The 22,174-nt window shown below is 38.4% G+C and overlaps 1 protein-coding gene across 3 annotated transcripts in view; it reads left to right on the top strand.

Moving 5' to 3' along the window:
* Positions 1 to 22,174, top strand: part of LOC121315930 (1-phosphatidylinositol 4,5-bisphosphate phosphodiesterase beta-1-like) — a 295,784-nt gene that overhangs the window by 40,998 nt on the left and 232,612 nt on the right. For all 3 annotated transcript variants that reach the window (XM_041250543.1, XM_041250544.1, XM_041250545.1), the window contains exon 3: positions 20,981 to 21,049. In XM_041250543.1, coding sequence (XP_041106477.1) covers positions 20,981 to 21,049 — 69 coding nt within the window. The remainder of the gene's footprint in view (positions 1 to 20,980; positions 21,050 to 22,174) is intronic.

The following is a 22,174-nucleotide window of genomic DNA, read 5'->3' as shown; positions in this document are numbered from 1 at the left end:
AAAAGTAATAATATGTGAGCACAGGGAATTGCACTTTATTAATTCACGTGCAGTTGTACCGAGACTCCAATTGAATGATTGATTAGCAATCGAGTCTTGGTACAGCTGCATAAAAGCAGCATGTTTTCACCTACTCGCGGTTGTGTGTTCGGTGAGTATAGAATGGGATTGGAGATGGAGGTAAAGAGAATAATAAGAATAATAATAATCGTAAAATATGTGCTCACTGTGTGTTGTTTAGTCTGTTTTGTTTGTCTGTTTATTTTGGCGAATGTGCCGTGTCCTGTTTTTGTATTGTTACCAACGTTTATTTTCTGTCTTTTCTGTTAATTTATTAAATTCTGAGCAAAAACATTCGCTCAGCGCCACCAAACTCTACCTCTCTCTTTGTTTATTTTCCTGCTTCTGGTCTGACGCCACCCACTCCGGCCGTCTTTGTGACAAGGAGCTACAGAGGTCAGTGGCTGGGAGTGGAGTAATGGTGCACCAGTCAACCATACCAAGAGCTCTGCATAACACTGGCCTGTATGGGAGGGTGGCAAGAAAGAAGCCGTTACTCAAAAAGTACCATCTGAAAGCACGTCTGGAGTTTGCCAGAAAGCATGAGAATGACCCAGCTGCAATGTGGGAAAAGGTTTTGTGGTCAGATGAGACCAAGATAGAGCTTTTTGGCCAAAACTCAAAGCGCTATGTGTGGCGCAAACCTAAAACTGCCCATGCCTCAAGATACACCATCCCGACTGTTAAGTATGGTGGTGGCAGCATAATGCTGTGGGGATGCTTCTGATCAGCAGGGACTCGGCATCTTGTTACAATTGAAGGAAGAATGGATGGAGCAAAATACAGGAAAATACTGCAAGAGAATCTCCTTCAATCCGCTAAAATACTGAAGCTTGGGAGGAAATTCCCAGGACTTTCAGCAGGACAATGATCCCAAGCACAAGGCCAAAGCAACATTGGAGTGGCTCAAGAACAAAAAGTTGAATGTCCTACAGTGTCCCAGTCAAAGTCCTGATCTCAATCCCATTGAGAATCTGTGGCACTGTTTGAAAATTGCGGTCCACAAGCGTCGTCCAACCAACCTGAACAACCTGGAACAAATCTGCCAAGAAGAATGGGCCAAAATCACTCCGACACTGTGTGCAAACTGGTACATACTTACCCCAAAAGACTTAAAGCTGTTATTGCAGTGAAAGGTGGCTCTACCAAATATTAATGTGTGGGGTTGAATACTTATGCAAGCAAGATATTTCAGTTTTTTATTTTTCTTAAAAATATTTCCCAACATAAAACCAATGTCACCTTACAATAAGGCAGGCGGCATTTCACACAGGGTGAGGCAATCCACACACAGGCGGAGGGCAGGTGCGAACCTGGGACCTCTCGCACTAAAGCATAGCGCTAATACCACTGTATACTAAATATATATACATATATAATCATCTGATTGTGTCAATGACAACATTTTTTTATTTCGTGGGTGCATTGACCAGATTTCGTTGATTAGCTGCAGCCAATTGCTGAGGTTAATGCGGAGAAGAGTGTAACAGATAGTGTTGTGTGATACACTTCCGTTATGGATTGCAGTGTCCCGGCTCTATTGCATTGTGGACACTTGCTTGCTGTGTTGCTGGTTCATGTCCAGCCTCTTCCCTTTTGTGTCTCTTAATCCTGCCTCATATGTTCTTAGTATAGGCATGACAGACGCAATACAGTCCTGCATCTGGGTGACACTATGGTACAGAGTGGGCTCTTGTTCCCAAGTTTCTTTTGCTATGTCTAGTAAGCCTCTAGGGGTGTCTTCCATACAACAATTCAAACGAGGAAAACCCTGTAGATGTTTGAGCAACTTCTTAATGGCAAACATTAAATAGGGTAACAAATAATCAAAATTCTTACCATCTTTGTTTAAAGGCTTTTATTAAAGCTTTCTACTGCCATCTGTATGGGGATGAGAGACAGATGTTTTCAAGTGTTTTGACATGAATGGGTGTGGCAAAGTGGTCTGTAGTGCTCCGGTGTATAGGTGATTTGAGGTGCTCCAACAAAGGACAAACACAAAGTTTACCGGTCAGGTTTCTTTTAATGCCCTTTAAACCGGGTTTCAAATAATAAAGCTGTCTCTACCCAGCAATGGGTATTGCCAGCGAAAACTGGACTCAAATAATAAAGCTGGTTCCACCCAGCAATGGGTATTACCAACTACAAAACAAAGGGGTTGCAGTCCCGAAATAATAAACACAAAAACACGTCTCCAAACTGGGTGCTCTGGTGCAGGTGCGGTGCTCTGAGTGCTGGTGCTCGTGCGCGTTCAGGTCCGGGCTTCTCGCTGCAGCTCCAGCTTCGTATCAGCCGTCTGGCAAAACAAACACAACACTTCTCAATGAACCCACACTTCATTCAAGGTTCTGTCATTGTCTCCTCCCATTAACCACAACAAAGGAGCCGATTACGGCGTCACGTCCCCCTAAAGTACCCTAAGCCCCGCCCCCTCCGATAGCTAGTTCAATCACGTCTCCTCCAATTCATGACTGAAACTTCGCTCACCGTACTAGGGCGATGACTTCAGGTATCGTAATGCCACCCTCTTCCTGAATGGCCGGCTCCCGACTGTCCCTGGGATGAACTGCCCAACCATTCAGTAGGAAGCCCGCAGCTCCTGTTGTACAGTGCCTTCACCGGTCGAGAGGGAGATTGTTGATTCGGATTCATTCGCTCTCCGTCACAATGGGGTACAGTATTCTGTTTATCAGTTTAGATTAAAAAGGGCCTTTTTGAAACCAGAACCGTTTGACAGCATCCTTTAACACTAGAACCGCTGAGATTTCGGACTATATACAACCGCCACACCTGCAAAATGTGAGGCTCCGTTTTAAAACGGCTTCGATATGAAATTAAAAAACAAACAATTGGATACAACTTAATATTTTTATTTATGAACATCATACATAACAATTTCAGAGCAGCAACACCGTATTTACATTGAAAATTAAACTTTTTTCCAAAACGAGCACAAATACATAAACATGAAAAACTGTAGTAAAATAAGCTTTACGCAATAAACTTCTGTGTAAACAGGTGTAGAAAGCTGTATGCACATGTAAATGAACATTCATAAAACTTTCATTTTTACGATTTGCAGCTGAAACACTGTATGGGTATTTAATTCAAATATTTAGTAACACTTAAGAATGGGCATGAACAAGATATTCACATATGCAATTATAACACTGTGTAACTCAATTTTTGTTCCTGGGTAGTAAGCGTTATTTCCTAATTGCTTATGCCTCAAAAGTATAGAAAATGGCTATTATTCCCCACAAACTTTGCTTTTGTGACCAGGACAGTGATATTTCAAAATATCACTATTTCCAATGGGAAAACAGGCAAATGTGTGTCTTTTTGTTCATATAAAGTCAGAAAAAAACAACATATGAATCCAAATTAACATGTATTTCTACTAAAGTAATACAAAAATGAATACAAAAGATTTAGAAGTGAGTAGTTTTTCGAGATTTACGATTATACTGTAAATAAACATTTGCCTGTTTTCCCATTGGAAATAGTGATATTTTGAAATATCACTGTCCTCGTCATAAAAGCAAAGTTTGTGGGGAATAATAGCCATTGTCTATACTTTTGAGGCATAAGCAATTAGGAAATAACACTTACTACCCAGGAACAAAAAAATAAATAAAATTTGTTACACGGTGTAATTAAATTTGAATTGCAAAAGCCGTTCAAAAAGCGGCTATGGGGGTGCTAGTGTTAAGCTGTACCTTTTCTTACAGCAACTAAGACTGGCTTTAGTTTTCACATATCATAATCACCCCTTGATCTAAATGTCAAAAGAAGCAATGTGACCTGTATCAGTTATGCCAAATTGTTGACTGTTTCATATTTATAAAATATGGCATCCCATCAGCCTGTTAGAACTCAGTGTGCAAGTAGATGATGATTGGATGATATTGCATGGAGAGGGAGGTGAAGGCCTGAAGACTGAGCCATACACCCACCTAAGCAGATGATTATTCACAGTAAATGAATCAAGCTTGAGCTCAGACTGTGACCTTATGACCTTTGAAATACATCATTACTTTCAGTGGAAGAAACACTGCAAAACACAATCAACTGTAAAGGAGAGTATTTTTCATAGAGGATTTCAATAAAAATTAGTTTTTCTTCCTGCCTACTGCAACTCATTGGTTTCTTGTTAGTACTTTACTTTTACACTTGTTTATTCGTCTCAGAAAATGTGCTTTGGCCCGACTTTACAATATAGCCCATCTTATTATTTTGGTTAATGTTGTTTGTACTTTTCTTTTGATGTGCAAACTCAAAGAAGCAATGAGATAGGCTGCAAACATATTGAGTGAATTCCATCTTGAAAGTGACAAGCAAGAATCAAATGCTACCTAGCAACCACTGGGTTTGAACTGGTGGCCCTGTACACCACAACTGCATGTCTTGACCACTCTGCAGAAGAGCCGGGCCACTGCATTCATGGTTTTAGAGCATTTAACCTCATCTCATCTCACTGAAAGGGAATCTGCAACAGCATTGCCTCACGCAACATTGCCGTTATGCTAGCAAATGCCACCATGTCTTATATCTCCACATACTTAAAGCCTGTCAGCTAGCTAACATGTCACACTTCAATACTAAACAGACCCCAAACACATTTCTACAGAAACAGCAGTCATCTTGCATAACTTTATATAAATGATACCAAAAAAAAGCATTTATTTTAATAGCTAAAAGCTTTGAGTAATATAATCTCAGTAGATTAAATAATAGGTTTAAAAAAGGTAATATACTGCTTTCAGAAGAAAAGCTTTTGTACTAGAATTCAAACTCCTTGAAGCTTAAGTGTCATATGTTTGTTAGTAAGGGAAGCATTTGGAATATATTATTAAAACATATATCTGGAATCACCCCAGAGACTAAAAGGGCCAGAGAGAGAGAGAGAGAGAGATTTCAGCTGGCCTTTATATGCACTTCTCTTTCTGTAATGTGTTTATTTTCCTCCTCATCCTATCGTATATACATTTCCTGACATTTTATTGAAACTGATATCATTTCACGTGATAAAGATATCCTTATTGCTTTCATTTTATATTCTTAACCCCAACATTGTAAATTACAAACCTCATTAATCATCCACTCAGTCAGGTTCCCAGTGGTCTACCGGTATGCAGAAACTATTTTTTACTAAACTTGAAAAAAAGTGAAGTTGTTAGGTATTAATTAAATTAATTAAATGTTAATTACTCAACACAAACCAATGTGGTCCTTAGGTTTCCCTTGTTTACACAACTATTGGATATCCATCAATGGCAATCTGTCTGTGTTATTTAATATAGAACCTACCGTGATCAAACTAACTCAAACTCTTTATATTTTATAAATCTTTATATTTTATAAGTGATTTTTTGTCTTTTAGTTTTTTCCTTTAGATATTAAATCTTTTTTTTTTTTACTTTCTTAGTTTCCTTAGAAATGCATCATCTCTGCAATGACTTGTGGGATTGTAGTCCTAGTAAAGGTGTTATGGCTGATTAAACTCGACAAAGAAATACATATAGAGTGGTTATTATCCAAACAGGATTTGAGAAAGTTAAAACTTGCTTGAAACGACAACATGCATATCAAACCGACTGAGCAACTCTGTCCAAAATATAACGTAAAGACACATTTGAATCTATTTTTGACTTTTGAATTAGCACCACTTGACTTTCCATATATTTACCTTTTCACTAAATGTTTACTCACACTTCATGTAAAGACTATTGTCTGCTAAGACTCAAGTAAATTCCAAAGCCTCTAAACAGTTGCGAAAGCTTAGAAAAAAAAAAAAGTGATTTCGGTGTGTTTTGGAAACCCTTTTCCAACTGAACAGCTGTGAAAACTGCCGAGGTGCATGTCTTCTGAAGTTTGAACCACACTGACAGTATTTCAGGACATCAACACTATAGATGGGCACTGTTTTGTGGAGATGGTCGGACAAAGATATCATGAAAGGGAAGTACTGTATAGATATTTTAAACAATGTATTTGGCAATGTCATCGCGATTGTTGCAGGTAGTTCCAGACAAACAACTGATTTTGTTAACTAAATCAAGCTTACAATAAAATCACAATAATATTATCATGCTGATTGCTGTTCTAGCATACGTTGGCATTTATAAACATATAAAAGTTGAATACTAACCAGAATAAAACAGCAGACCAGTCAACTTGTTTAATAATATAGTAAAATGTATCTGTGCCCATTTTTTTAATGAGTTGTCATTGGGTATCTTTTGGTAAACTTAGTTGCTGTAGGACTGAAAGAGTCAATGCATGTATTATTATTTGATATTCAGCAAAACATGGTTGACATTAATGAGGTTCCAATATTTACAGTACAAACAGTGTTCTTAAATCTACAATAATAGTTGGTTAGTTAGTATAGAGAAGTCTGTGAGATTTGAATAACACAATGTAGTAAATGGTGAAAATGTTTCTACTTTCATAAGGCAGTACATCACTGCAATATAGAATACATACAATGTGGTGCTTGCTTTTATACTTTGACATGAAAAAGAGTAAAACCAGTAGCACCAGACACACATTATCAAAGCAATTTCTTTCATGAGTATTTTTACATGTACATTGTTTTTATTTTCACCTTCCTTGTTTTGAACACCCCAAAGTGCAATAAAGAAAGTATATTTCTAAAGTACATTTTCTGTGACAATGATTTTCCAGTACAATGTCTGTTGTGGAACCATAAACATTTAAAAGGTGGGGTTTCCTCAAAAGCAGAACTGTATTTGGACAATAATTTGGACAATAGCCCAGAAAATAGTAGTTTGTTTTCCAGGATTTGTTTGGAAATACCTTGTGACAAGCAGCATCTTATAGTGCACTTTGTCATGAATTTGCTTTTTGGACATGTTGTTTAAAGGAGATGGTTTACATTGGAAACATAGTTGTATTTCTGAAAGGAGAGTCCGCACATTAATCAAACATGCAATCGTCAAGCCTGAACTGTTTAAATATTGTACCTGTAATTTTTTTATTGTTAACATCCTGACAACTTTTTACACTTTAAAGTCTGTTTCAAAGCTCTTTTCAAAATGTCCGCTCTAGTGCACTGGGGTTTGAGATTTGTCTTCTAGATCACTGCTGGAAGAGAGACTAAAAAAAACAAACAAAATACACAGAACAAGTGCTGTATTTTTTCTGTTCTGTACCACATCATGGATCGTTATTGCTATGTTACCTGTTTGACAATGTGGGCAATAATCCTTACACTCAGTGCACTAGATCTGACATTTTGAAAAGAGCTTTGAAACAGACTAAGTTTTATAAGTGTAAAAAGTTGCCACAATGTTAACAATGAAAAGAAAAATTAGTTATACTATTTAAACAATTGTAGCAACACGTGGGGTCGTGAAAGGCTATATTTTCAGGAACCCTGCTACTTACTCTTTAAAACTTCATAAGCATTTTGTGGTTGGCCAAATGTGTGAGTTGAAATAGCCCAATTTATTAAAAACAGAACCGTACTGAAAAAAAAAAAAAAAACTACTCTGTACTACAGTATTTACTCATCAGATCAGAACATGAACTTTTAGTTCAGGTTTTGCATGGCATCTGCTAAAATGAACATAGGCTTCAGTGGAGATAGAGAAAAAAAAACCTTCTTGCACGTGATTCAAAGTCCCCTGCAAACCCCTTCACTGAACAGAGCTTTTATCTGTTTAGGAGTTGATCACGTGGTTGCTGATACAAATGAATGCTGTGGTGTTTTGCTGGCATTTGAAACAGTGCATTCAGTCTTGAACCCTTCCCCCTGAAATACTGTCCACAATCTCACTATCGGTATTGCATGTGACGTGTCCTAAATCTGATCATTGATATGAAAGTAAACCTCAGCTTCCATTATAGAAGTCTTATACATTTTTTTACAATGTAAAAGACTTCTATAAAGTAGATGAGGTTTGTTTTCATATCAATTACCAGATTTAGGACATGTCACATGCAATACCGATATATCATCTAGTAGTGTTTATAACAAACCCATTGCTCTGTCTTATCTGTATCCTGTGTTGTATGTATCACAGTGATATATTTTTTCACGGAATCTAATCAAATATGTACAACACATTATTCTCATCCTTGATGAAGGCACTAGACAAAATGTAATTACTGTACTTAACTTAGTTTTGTATATTTCACCATATTCTCAACAGTATACCCTTGTGTTGTGACCTTCAGCACGGCCTGTGTTTGATTATCCATCAGTGCTCCCTCTAGCAACTATGGTCATTGAACAGGACGATATGAGGCAATGTAATTGTTCCATTACTGATACAATCTGTATTTTATGATTCAGTTTGTTTAAACCACTATTTTTTTTTTTTAGTTATTTTACTATACAAACAAAAGAAAAAAATGCATGCTTTTCACTCCCATTTAATGTTCCATTCAGCTTTCAGGAGTCATACAATATAGATTTAAATACCATCCAAATGTGAAGATTAGGACGCATTACTGTACATGATGTCAGGAAATACCAACCAATGAATATATCTCAGTATGATGTGCGCTGTGACAGGGTAGCGGCGAGACAGAGATGCACACTTTAATAAACAAAAACTTTAAACAAAACACAGGAACAAAGTAACAAATAAACAGGCACATGGGCCAAAATAAGGGTTTAAACAAACACAAAAATGTAGGCTGGGCATTCGCCTTCACTGAACTTTACGAAAACAAAATGTGCAGCACCACAGTAACAAACCACAGTGTACACTCCTCAAACTCCTCTCCCCAAGTGGAGCCCTGGGCTCTCCTTGTATGTGATGTGGCAGCTCCCAATTAGCACTTAATCATTCAATTAAGGAGCAGCCACATTCTCACATGTTTTTGGAATTAACCCCATCCCTGCCAACCACCACCAAAACACCACAAAACACTACACTATTTATAGGCATATAAGCCACATGGGCTTATATTTAATTTGTTTTAAAACCTCTTCTATGGCATCAGTATCATGAAAAAGTGACACCGTCATCTTAGATTTGTCTTCTGACAATTTTTTTATTTTTATTTTTTTTATAGATTTGTATTGTTTGAAAGTCTACATAATCTGCAGTGGTGACTATGTACAGTACATAATCATAATGTGTTGCAAGTACACCACCCACTCAATATATCACGTGTTTCGGGGTCCAATACAAATCTGCTATATATCGAGGGCCAACAATATAGTGAGAGACCCATAGAAAAACAAATAGGCTAATAATAAATACTGCCTCTCGTTTTATCAGGGGCCAGGGTACAATGTAAATCCTTTACGCAATCCGCTTTTTCTCATTTTTCATGTAAAAAGCAGCACACCATTTTAATTCATACTGTGGAGGGTAATTGCTTCTCATCAACTTAAGTCTCCAATTAATTTCAGGAATTTTCCTCTCCTTTCTTAAATGCCCAAACCGCTGCATTGAAAGAATCCATTCCCAACATAGGAGGCTTGTTGCTAGGGAGCTGATGTCAATGCCCTGTGACTTTTGCTAGCGCATTACTTTAAAAAATGCTTTAGTAAATAGATATTTAATTTGCTTTGTGTTATTGTGCAATGCGTGTGTATATGATAACAGTACGATATTAACGTTTTGTTTTTAATTGTTTTGCATATTTGTTTATGTATAGTGCAGCTAAGGCATGCACAGTTAGACTGTGAAAATGGGGAGCCACCTCCAGGACCACGATATATCCGAATCTGCAGTATAGCGAGGGATGATATAACGAGGGGTGGGTGTATATTGGACAAGACTTATATTCCTTTTGACATAGGTGCTGTTTTTGGTTCATGCAAATTGTGCTCATGTTTTGGGTAAAGATACAGACAGCTGAAAGGGCAGAATTGCATGTATGGAAAACATGATACATTGAAAGGACATTACATTAAGTTAAATGAACCAAGTAAACAGAAACACAGAAAATAAAAAAAGAATAAATAAAAAAAAACTGTCCAAAGGAAAAAAAGGAAAATGATCCCCTGTCATGGATGGCTGGTGGGTGATGCCAGACCAGGAAATACAGTCTCTCAGTACTGCAGGGTTGAGACGCAAATGCACTTGTTATTTAATTATGAATAATAAACAAAACAAAACAGGCTCAAGGGCCATACAAACAGTTTAAACAAAACAGAATATATATTTTAAAACCCGTGGTTTTAGACCAAACTGACAGTTTCACACATACAATGCACAGCTTTACAAAAACACCCCTAAACCCCAATAATATCTCTGATGTACATCCTCAGCACACAAAGTGATATTATGGGGCAAGTTCAGCATGGAAGTGGGGGGCTTGGTCTCAGTTCTGCTCCTCCTATATCGCACAAGGCAACCCCAGCTCAACGGAGGAAGCTGGCAGTCAACGAGGTACAAAAGCAGGAGGAGAGGATCAGGTGTGTAAAGGCCATTTCCCAGGCCAAGCAGGGAGAATGGATGAGATGGGAGAGTGTGGAACAACGCAAGATTGGCTGGCAAGACCTATGGACAATGGAACAGAGCAGGATCAGTTTCCTTATCAGATCAACATATGATGTTCTCCCATCACCACAGAACCTGAGTTGTATGAGATGAAGAGACTTCGGTATGCTCAACTAGCTGCTGAAGCAGAACAACGAGGATGGAGAGTCCGGGTTTACCCTGTGAAGATGGGTTGTTGAGGATTTGTGGCACACACTGCACCCCGCTTTCTGAAAGATGTCGTGTTCAGTGGCCAAGAGTTGCGTCGCACAGTGAAAAACTTATTTGAAACAGCAAAAAGGAGCAGCAACTAGCTGTGGTTGAGCTGGAAAGATTCTGGCTGGGGATCTCAAGCACAGTAGAAAGAAAGCAACGCTGATGTATGGGTAAGTAAGCTGGGCTGAGTTGAGTGGAGGCGGAGGGGGGTGATGATGGGACGCCAGAATCACTGTCGAGCCCACTTGAGGTGTCGTGGGCTAGTTGACGAAACACCGAGGATGGAAGGTGCCCACTTGAAGACCACGGAGATGTACCCTACTTGGCTCAGTCCATATGGTTGTCATGCTGATGCGCCTGGGAGACCACATTGTGGTTGATCCCTGGAGCCAGCATCGCAGATTTTGTGTGTACTGATGTGCTGGGGAGGCAAAATAAACTGATCCCTGGAGCCAGCATTACACTTCAGCCACCAACACCAGGCAGAAGGATATCAACATCATCAGATGGAAAGCAATGCAGATGGATGGAGATGCAGATGGATCACATTAGTTTACTGTAAAGCTATGTCTTAGTTGGTGCTTATCTTGGTGACAGGCGAGTTCAAATCAGCATGAAGTTTTAACATTTACTCATGTAATGGAAATCAAACATTGATTCAATTGATGTCTCCAGCCACATTCCCACGTGTGTTTGCAGGGAGGATTTTAACTCCCTCCCTGCCACCCAGTACTCCCCACATATACACACCTGTGCACTGGCAGGTCTTTCACCCTGCCCCACTGCCACACAATAATAATACAAAATACATTTATAACAATAGCAATAATAATAATACAAATAACTAGAGTCTCCGATAGGTTTGAGTTGCACTCATCATGTGTGAAAGCCCAGAAGAATATAAATTATTTGCATAATGAAGGCTACTAGGCTGAGAAAATGAAGTTAAAACAAACCCAACCAATCAGCAGAATAGAATCTTACAGTGATGTAATAAGAGGTGTATTGACCTGCAGTAATCTGGAAGAACAACCAAAGAAGCCCTGGGACTTAATATGGAAATAGACCAACTGTAATTAGTAACTGATACTCAGGGCTCAAAGAAACTCTTGCCGTATCAACTCACATGCACATTTAAACAGTGGTGCGCATGAGTATTGACACTCTAGTCATTTAATTGTTATTTGACTTGTGCAATGAGCTTGTTCCAATATAAACAAAGAACTATTAACTAATACATTTAAGGAGGTCATAACACATTTTTAGTAAAGATAAACTGAATGGGTTAAGAAAATAATACTTCCAGCTTCCACTTACTTGTACACTTTCAGTTGAATTGTTTGTTTGGGAATGTATTTCCATCCAGTTATCCACTGAACATCAATTTGGTTGGAAGTTTTGGTTAAGGAAAATATATTGCATTTCATCTGACTCTAATTGGGCAAGTTTTTAAAACAAAATATCTAACAGGTCATCTGTGTAGCACATGCAAATCTCTGTCTCAAAGATAATTATAATATTTCAAAAGATTGTTTTGTTGTTTAGTAGGCAAGTGATTAAAGGCAAACAACAGTGTTAACTAGATTCTGTTCCAATTGATGAGACTAGACATGCGTAAAATATGTGGTGTTTTAAATACACCACCAAGGCACTAATTTGCATACATGCCAGCCTGTGATTGAATAGAATATAGTTCCTCTCTGCTTTGTTTGCCATTCACTCCGGCTGTTTTACAGGGCACCCTGCTGGCTTTGTCAAGCACGGTTTTCAATCATTAAAGTAGAGAATGACTAAATGGACTCCACAAGACATTGGAAATATAGCTGCAAATTTCAATGTTCCAAAGAATTTCGAAACAATGAGCAATTGTTATAAAAATGCAGTGATAACAAACGTTTAATGTTTTGGAAATTAAGTTGAATCTCTCCCTTACTGCACAGTGTTTTCTTAATGCATTAAAAAAAAACAACTAAATGTTACCAGTTTGCTGTATATGAATGCATTTTTAATATTGGCTGCCTAAAGAAAAAAAAAAAAAAGTATTTGCGATCTGTGGAAGCCAATAATTCCAAATATTGTATTATCCCTCCTATGGTCAAAGTTTTACACCAGTGTTAAAGAAATTGTGGTGTGAGTGGGTTGCAGTTGTGTTAGAAAATGTTTCTTGAGAAATTCTTCACCGATAGTGGAATTGCTGATAGTTTTTGAAAAGGATCCTGGAAATGCATCTTGTCTCTGGGCACATGCAGAGCAATTCTAAGTATACACTGATCTGACAACTTGCATACAGAACATTTTTAGATTAGTTTGTGAAATATAGGTATGCTATGTACCAACTATAATTAACATTTTCATGCAGGACAACCTTAAATACAGAATCATATTTCCAAATGGGTACAGCTGCGAAGTCAGATGGTGTTTCCATGATACACTGGAAATTTTGCTTCCAGCAAGCAGAAATTATCAACCATATAGATTCAGCTTATCCCAGAGTAAAGTGTACAAAATGTGATCTGTTAGACAAAATTCTAAACTAAGGGGAAAGAATACCTCACCAAAAGCATTACTATTCTCTCCCTCAACCAGCTTATACAACTGTAATGCAGTAAACTCTGTTTTTTTTTTTTTGGCAGGAGATCAGAATTCAGACTTAGCTGTATTGTCACACACTTCCTGAGTGATATAACAGTAGCTTGTAGCTATAAGGCTAATTTATGTTGGGATTTACAGTCATACTGTATTTCAGTTACAAATCTTATGATTTTGGGAAGCAGTGGAATGAAGTAACACTAAAAAAACCTGTGAAATGAGGACTTGTGGGGGAAAGGGACCCTGGAGTGAATAAATGTGCCCTGCCACTTTATTATTTCAGGAGGGAGTACCAGATACAATCACAGATTTTTGTCTTTCATGCTTCATAACATTTTTGTGGCAGTGCCAAAGATCTAGAAATATGAGTCATCAGACTTGATATATTCTGAGTTGTTTCATGCTAGGCTTGCTCTCATCCATTTCTTATTAATAGAAAAGCAGCTACAGCCCAGCTACACTTTATGGGCTCCTTGCATAGTTTATTCTATTATTTTACTATATTTTACTGCACATATCCTTTTACAGTACTATCCTGTAATACTGAGATGAAATATGCAATTGAACTAAAATAAGTAAACAATAATTACTATGAGTGAATATTTATCCAAAACTGGAAATAATACTACATTCACCACCCTTCATACAGTTAAAAGTGTAATTTTTATTAACTGGCACTAAATTTAAGAGACTGATAAATTCCCTCCGCCCCCCCCCTTTTAAAATAAATATACAGTGCAATAGATGGTCCAGGAGCAAAGGAGCAGAGGGTTTGTTTCCCCCCATTAGCAAGATATTACAGTTGCATTAAAACGAAACACACTGAAATAAAAGCTTTACATGAAGCAACAAGAAACACAAAAACATTATATATATATATATATATATATATATATATATATATATATATATATATATATATATATATATATATATATATATATATATATATATTAAATTAGTTCAAGTCATTTAAAGTGGTATGAAGTATTATTGGTTCTTTAGATTAAGCAGTTCGATTAATGTTTTGTTTAAACTCTGTGGTGAAGAGTCCAAATAAGTCAACTCCGTGTTATTAGCTATTGCAAATTTGATGATGCTAGAATATGTGGGTAAAAGTGTTGATAGCTAAATAAAAAAACAAACAAAAAAAAAAACAACCTTTAGCAGTGGATGTTTATTTTTACTGTTGTACTAATTTTTCCGGTACTGTAATATGTTTTTCAAGCATGATATGTTAGTTATAGTTAAATAGTTTTATTTTTTTATGTTGTTTTTCTGTGTGGTTCAATAGCAGGTTGAATTTGGATCCGTTTTGTACAGGAAATAATTTTTGCAGGACATTTCCAATATCAGCTTTAGATTTTCTTTTTCAATTAAGTCTATGTCTTGCTCTTTGAGAGGCTTGTGTCTTAACAGAACTAAGGATACCCTGATGTTGATTTTAGCAATAATTATTAATTTTTTTGAGCACTTATCTCCTTCATTTCCCAAGGGTGTGTCATTTGTGTGGTATATAATGTTTAATGCAGCTCGATTTAGCACTCTTTGAACTATAAGATTGTAATGATCACTCTGCACAACTGAGAAGCAGTTGTACTGTCCTCCCTAACGAGATACTACTGGCCCAATATCTATAACTAACTAAGTCAGCAAGTTGAGGGAGCCTGATTCTATTAAAGAGGATACAGTCAATATTGTTAATCTAAAATGCTATTATGGCGTTCGTCCCTTGCACCTCCAGTGTGTGTGGGGGGTGGGGGGAATATGTAGCAATTCACTTGCTCCATAAAGTGGGTGTAAGTTTCACCCACCTGTCCCTTTTATTAGGGTCAGTAGCCTGGCCAGGTTAAAACTCAATGTCCCATAGTTCCTTGCTATCACCCTCTGTTCATCCCCCCCCCCCCTCCCCTCATTGACTCATTCAGATATCCACTCCTCCAATCTCAGAGCTCCTTGGAAGCCAGTACCGGTATTAAAGCTGGAATCCATTTACAAATAACAGCATATTACTTAATTACAGTGTAACTTTAACTTTATTTTAGATAAACACTGGTGCATCCATTTACGCTTTTGATAATCTTGTACTTTGTCTAAACCTTTCTTTTTTGTTTACGTTGTTACTTGTTTAAGTTTAGTTGCTGTTCAAGGTCTGTTTAGGGGTTGTTTTTGTTAGCGTTTTCAGTCTCCATTTTGTTCCTGATTCTCCTGATATTTTTCAAACGGCTGTTCACCACTCAACCCAGTACTACTCAACAGACTCACCCTTTTCTACAATCGCTATTTTTCCATCAATCTTCATCCATCATCATCAGTACAGGACTCTATTTGGGACTTCATTATTTGTTGGTGAGATCATTCCTTTTCTGTTTGCTGGTTTTTTCTACTTTACTTTGATATTTTGGTTCTTGTAATTTTGGTTTTGTTCTTTTGTTACTTTGGATTACATGTGCATTGCTTCACTGAACTTGTTAGGCCTAAATTTCATTTATCATCCATTGCCATCAAGACTGTCTTTGTAATTGTTTTCCCCATATACTTATTCATTCACCTTTGTCTTTTTGGCCTGTCAGTGTGTTGGTTTTGTATTGATGTGGTGTTTGTGTGGTTGTGGGTTTATTGGAGGCGCACCGGACACCACATTCATTTTGCTTTAGTGTTAGTTTGTTTGAATGTTTGTTTAGTTCACGTTACTTTCTTACTCGCCTTTACCTTCCACTAAATGTTCTCTGCAATAAGTTGTTGTCCTTATATTTCATTTAATACAGTAGAGTTTACAATAGTAAACCATTTGTTCGTGAAACTGACACCTCTGACGTTCCTGCTTTTGCTGTCTGTCACTCTTGCTGACTTAGTTATATATATTGGGCCAGTAGTATCTCCTTAGGGAAGACAGTACAACTGCTTCTCAGTTGTGCAGAGTGATCGTTACAGAATTGGTGGCCCGTACAGGGACTTCATCCTCCGTGGGGATGGAGTGACAGGTGACTATGGTCATTCCTAGATGATCACTGCAGACCGATGACCATAAGAACATAAGAAAGTTTACAAACGAGAGAAGGCCATTTGGCCCATATTGCTCGTTTGGTTGTTAGTAGCTTATTGATCCCAAAATCTCATCAAGCAGCTTCTTGAAGGATCCCAGGGTGTCAGCTTCAACAACATTACTGGGGAGTTGATTCCAGACCCTCACAATTCTCTGTGTAAAAAAGTGCCTCCTATTTTCTGTTCTGAATGCCCCTTTGTCTAAACTCCATTTGTGACCCCTGGTCCTTGTTTCTTTTTTCAGGCTGAAAAAGTCCCTTGGGTCGACACTGTCAATACCTTTTAGAATTTTGAATGCTTGAATTAGGTCGCCACGTAGTCTTCTTTGTTCAAGACTGAACAGATTCAATTCTTTTAGCCTGTCTGCATATGACATGCCTTTTAATCCCGGAATAATTCTGGTCGCTCTTCTTTGCACTCTTTCTAGAGCAGCAATATCTTTTTTATAGCGAGGTGACCAGAACTGAACACAATATTCAAGATGAGGTCTTACTAGTGCATTGTACAGTTTTAACATTACTTCCCTTGATTTAAATTCAACACTTTTCACAATGTATCCGCTGGAGCTTCTGGAGTTGTAGCTCAACAAGAGATGGTTCAGATGAAGTGATGGTCATGGTCACCTTCAGCGGTTGGGTTGGCTTAGGACGAGAGGTGGTAGGTGGGTGGCCAGCCATATGGAAGTAGAGACAGACCCTCGGTGAAGACCTGTGCCACGAAGATTCCCACTCATACTGTGGCAAAAAAGGATGGTAGGAGAAATCCTTCTGGTGTTTAACACCAAAATGCCTATTGACAATGTCAATCTGGGTATGATTTTTCCCAAGGAAATCCAGGCCTAGGACAAGAGGGAATGTTAGATGACGATCCTCCAGGACATAGGTGCCTGTAAACCATACCTCTCCGTGTAGAAGGTAAGTGAGACGAACTTTACCTTTGGCCTGGTGGGACTGTCCATCCGCCATCGTGAAATACTCGTCTTGGGCATACTCCAGCTCTTCCCCTGGCTGAGCTATCTTCCTCCAGAGACTTTCTCTCATCAGAGTGAAAGTGCTCCCAGAATCCAGGACTGCAGGCCCTTGGAGCTCTCGAACGCCCACCTCCACGATCAGCAGAGTTAGGCTTGCAGCAGGAACTATATGCTTCTTCTCCTGGCTTTTCAACATGCTGACCTTGGCCTCGTCTTGGTAGCTCCTTTATTGCTCTTCTTATCCTGGACAGTTTTGATTATGTTTGCCTTGACCCAGTACTCCCACTGGGCAGCGTTGTCTCCACCTGGGTCCCAATGCGCACCAGTTCTTTCACTGTCTTCACCGTTACCCTCAGACAGCTTGCCAGTTTGGGATTACAGCTGTTGAGAATCTGTAGAACCACTTCAACCTCCTCCAAGTCTGGCTTCCAATGCAGACATAGGTCACGACAGTCATAGGCGAAGTCAAGGATTCGCTCGTCAGGCAGCTGGACTCTGGAGCGGAGTCGGTCTTCCACTTTGGTCTGGAAGTCGGACGGTAGAAAGGCTTGACAGAAGACAGTCTTGAACTGATCCCAAGACTGGATTGCCTTGTGTTCTGCTACCCACCAGTTCTTTGCTGAGCCTTTCAGCACACTGGACATGGTTGCCATGATGTCATATGGTGTCATGGGTCATAGCGCAAGGAATTCATCACATTTGTCCAGGTAGTCAAGGACATCGCTGCTGGCCTCTCCACCAAACTCTGGGAAGCTGATCTTAATTGGCAGCTTTGCTTGGTGAAGACTTCCTTCATTTCTGGAGTCAAGGTAATCAGTCAACCCCCTGTCAAAGGAGAATTGTTGTGGGGCAGACTGCCTTCCATAGGAGAGGTATGGTTTAGCAAGTGGCAGATGAGGGGTGCTGGTCTTCTTGAAGAGTATCTTCAGCTCTTCTCCCCACAGCGCATCGTGGCGTTTAAGACACTTTACCACTTCCAGATCAATGTCATCTATGGCCTCTTGCCTTCGCCTCTCCATATCTGCAAAGCGTCCTTGGATGTAATCTCGCAGGACCTGTTCACGGTTAATGCTACTCTCCTGGAACTCAGACAGCTCTGTTTCCAGTTGCTCAACCCACTCAGTGAGATGGGAACAGTGCTCAGTCAACTGCCCTATTGCCTCACTGTCAGTAAGGTTACCTTCATCATCATCGCCTCCAAAAAGCTCCGCCCCTTCTTGGGTAATGTACAGATCACTAAGGCGGGTAGTTATCTCTGTGACAGGTTCTCTGATAGTCACATGGGGTCTATGTCCAACCATGTATCAGATTGCGACCGCTCAGTCCAAAGACCCAGCTATCTCTGATATCATCTGTAACATTGGTTCAAAGACTGACAATAATAATCACATCACCTTCATCCAACAGCAAGGATTGGTGTATCGCCGGGTGTCCATCCCTAAACAAGGATTCTGATACCAGCTGGTTATTCCAGAACAGCTGACAGATTCCTTCCTCCTACATTATCATGACAACCCTTTGGGAGGTCACCTGGGCAGGATGAAGACCTTGTTGTGCATATTGGAGGTTTGATGGTGGCCATCCATTTGTAAAGATACGTGGCGCCACATAAAGGAGTGTCAAATCTGCCAGAGGTACAAACCTTCCAACAATTTAAACCGATCAATTTGAAAATTAATTTAATGAGACACAAAGGGTCCCCGTACGGGCCACCAATTCTGCAACGGTCACTCTGCACCACTGAGAAGCAGTTGTACTGTCCTCCCTAAGGAGATACTACTGGCCCAATATATATAACTAACTAAGTCAGCAAGAGTGACAGACAGCAAAAGCAAGGACGTCAGAGGTGTCAATTTCACGAACAAACGGTTTATTGTTGTAAACTATAATGTAATAAATGAAATATAAGGACAACAACTTATTGCAGAGAACATTTAGTGGAAGGTGAAGGTGAGTAAGAAAGTAACGTGAACTAAACAAACATCCAAACAAACTAACACTAAAGCGAAATGAATGTGGTGTCCAGTGGGCCTCCAATAAACCCACCTCTACACACACACAAACACCACGCCAATACAAAACCAACACACTGACAGGCCAAAAAGACAAAGGTGAATGAATAAGTATATGGGGAAAACAATTACAAAGACTGTCTTGATGGCAATGGATGATAAATGAAATTTAGGCCTAACAAGTCCAGTGAAGCAATGCACATGTAATCCAAAGTAACAAAAGAACAAAACCAAAATTACAAGAACCAAAATATCAAAGTAAAGTAGAAAAAACCAGCAAACAGAAAAGGAATAATCTCACTAACAAATAATGAAGTCCCAAATAGAGTCCTGTACTGATGATGATGGATGAAAAATAGCGATTGTAGAAAAGGGTGAGTCTGAGTAGTACCGGGTTGAGTGGTGAACAGCCGTTTGGAAAATATCAGGAGAATCAGGAACAAAATGGAGACTGAAAGCGCTAACAAAAACAACCCCTAAACAGACCTTGAACAGCAACTAAACTTAAACAAGTAACAACGTAAACAAAAAAGAAAGGTTTAGACAAAGTACAAGATTATCAAAAGCGTAAATGGATGCACCAGTGTTTATCTAAAATAAAGTTACACTGTAATTAAGTAATATGCTGTTATTTGTAAATGGATTCCTCACGAGAAAAGGGAGTTCTCCTAGCCTAGCCAGCCAGCTTTAATACCGGTACTGGCTTCCAAGGAGCTCTGAGATTGGAGGAGTGGATATCTGAATGAGTCAATGGGGGGAGAGGTTGAACAGAGGGTGATAGCAAGGAACTATGGGAAATTGAGTTTTAACCTGGCCAGGCTACTGACCCTAATAAAAGGGACAGGTGGGTGAAACTTACACCCACTTTATGGAGCAAGTGAATTGCTACAAGATGATGTCCTACTTGTTAACTGCATGCTACATAAAAATTATATTTGTACATATATAATGGTTCATATTATAATTTTTAATCATATGCAATAAGGAATAACAAAACTATACTATGATAAAGATAAACTGTGTTTTATTTCAGTTTTTTGCAGTGTTAACATTGAATATTGGCACTTTTACAATTAGTACTTTTTAAAAGCTGCTATAAATATAGCAGGGTCATAATGGAAATTTAATTATCGTCCTAAAATGTTTTTTTATTAATGTTTCAGTAACTTTGTTCAGAAAACTGTTACTTTGCCCTGACAGTATTTGCACCAATCATATTTTGCATGCAGTATTTGAAAATAATTGCAGTTTTGGGGGGATTTAAATGCCTTTATTGTCAAAATGTGTTTTTACAATGAAGAAAAGTTACAGTATTTCTGAATTGTATTTGAATGATGAATATGATTATAAATTATTTTTCAACATGGTTAAAGTAGTGGCATTTTTATAATAACGAAATCCTTATCAAGATTTTGTGATATTCTGATAATTTCTCTGTCATTCAAAAGCAACCTGTGTCTTTCCCCATCTATCAGTGGATAACCCACACCCCCTGTCACAGGACCTAACATAAAATGTATCACAGTTGAATTGTAAGTCTGACATATACAATTACTCTAGTGTAGCTACTATAATATGATCAACTTTAGGAACTTTATTTTTAATATTATATATTGCAGGAAACCGACCTTTTGGATATCGTCAATATCAAGGATGCAAGAAATGGGAAATCTGTGAAAACACCAAAGGTAAGTAATGTTGTTCTTTAAGGTCGACTGAGCAAAGGATTAAAGGCAGTCACCAAGTTGAGCTAGCACTTCATGATTTATTTTTCAAATGATATTAGTCAACGTCCATAGTTGCTGTGAGAAGTTTATTTTTTATTTACTTTTTTTTCAGTTTAAAGTTTGAATGTCTGACAGTCAAAGTTAGAGGTATAATTTCTAAAATCAATATCCTTATTCATATTTTGTGTTGCAAGCTCTCCAAAGATAAACAAGCAGCAAAAATAAACATCGAACATGGAATCTGAGGGATTAAATGGATAAGCTAGCCATAGGATATTGTACAAAATGTTATGGCTTGTTATCCCTCACTTGGGATGCATATCCCTGACTTCAGGGATATACTGTAATTTATTGTATTCAATTAACAAGAAACTAAAAGAGGATACTGTTTTTATGCATGCATTATATACATACAGTGCCTATAGAAAGTCTACACCCCCTTGAACTTTTTTCACATTGTTTTTTCAATACCTCAGTTTCATGCATTTAAATGAGGATTTTTTTCCACTTATTTACACACCATACTCCACACTGTTAAGGGGAAAAAAAGTTTTTATTCAGAAAAAAATTATATATTAAAATACAAAACTGAAAGATCATTATTTAGATAAGTCTACACCCACCCCCCACCCCCCACCCCCCAATTCAAGGTGGGCTTTTTTGAGTAATGGCTTTTTTCTTGTCACCCTACCATATAGGCCAGATTTGTGGAGTGCTTGGGATATTGTTGTCACATGCACACTTTGACCAGTCTTGGCCATAAACGCCTGTAGCTCTTGCAAAGTTGCCACTGGCTTCTTGGTAGCCTCTCTGATCAGTCTCCTTCTTGCTCGGTCATCCAGTTTAGAGGGGCGGCCTGATCTAGACAGGGTCTTGGAGGTGCCATACACCTTCCACTTCTTAATAATCATCTTGACCGTGCTCCCTGGGATATAGGGATATTCCTACAGGAACTACTGAATTTATCCTGAAATCATGTGAATCACTACAATTTAACACAGGTGAAGGCCACTTAACTTGGTGTATAAGTTTGAATTCGATTGGTTACACCTGAGCTAATTTAGGATTCCTAAATGGATACTTATT

The sequence above is a fragment of the Polyodon spathula genome, chromosome 5 (genome assembly GCF_017654505.1).
Source record: "Polyodon spathula isolate WHYD16114869_AA chromosome 5, ASM1765450v1, whole genome shotgun sequence".
Lineage (NCBI taxonomy): Eukaryota > Metazoa > Chordata > Actinopteri > Acipenseriformes > Polyodontidae > Polyodon > Polyodon spathula.
The sequence above is the reverse complement of the archived record's forward strand: the minus strand, read 5'-3'. Positions and strand labels throughout refer to the sequence as shown.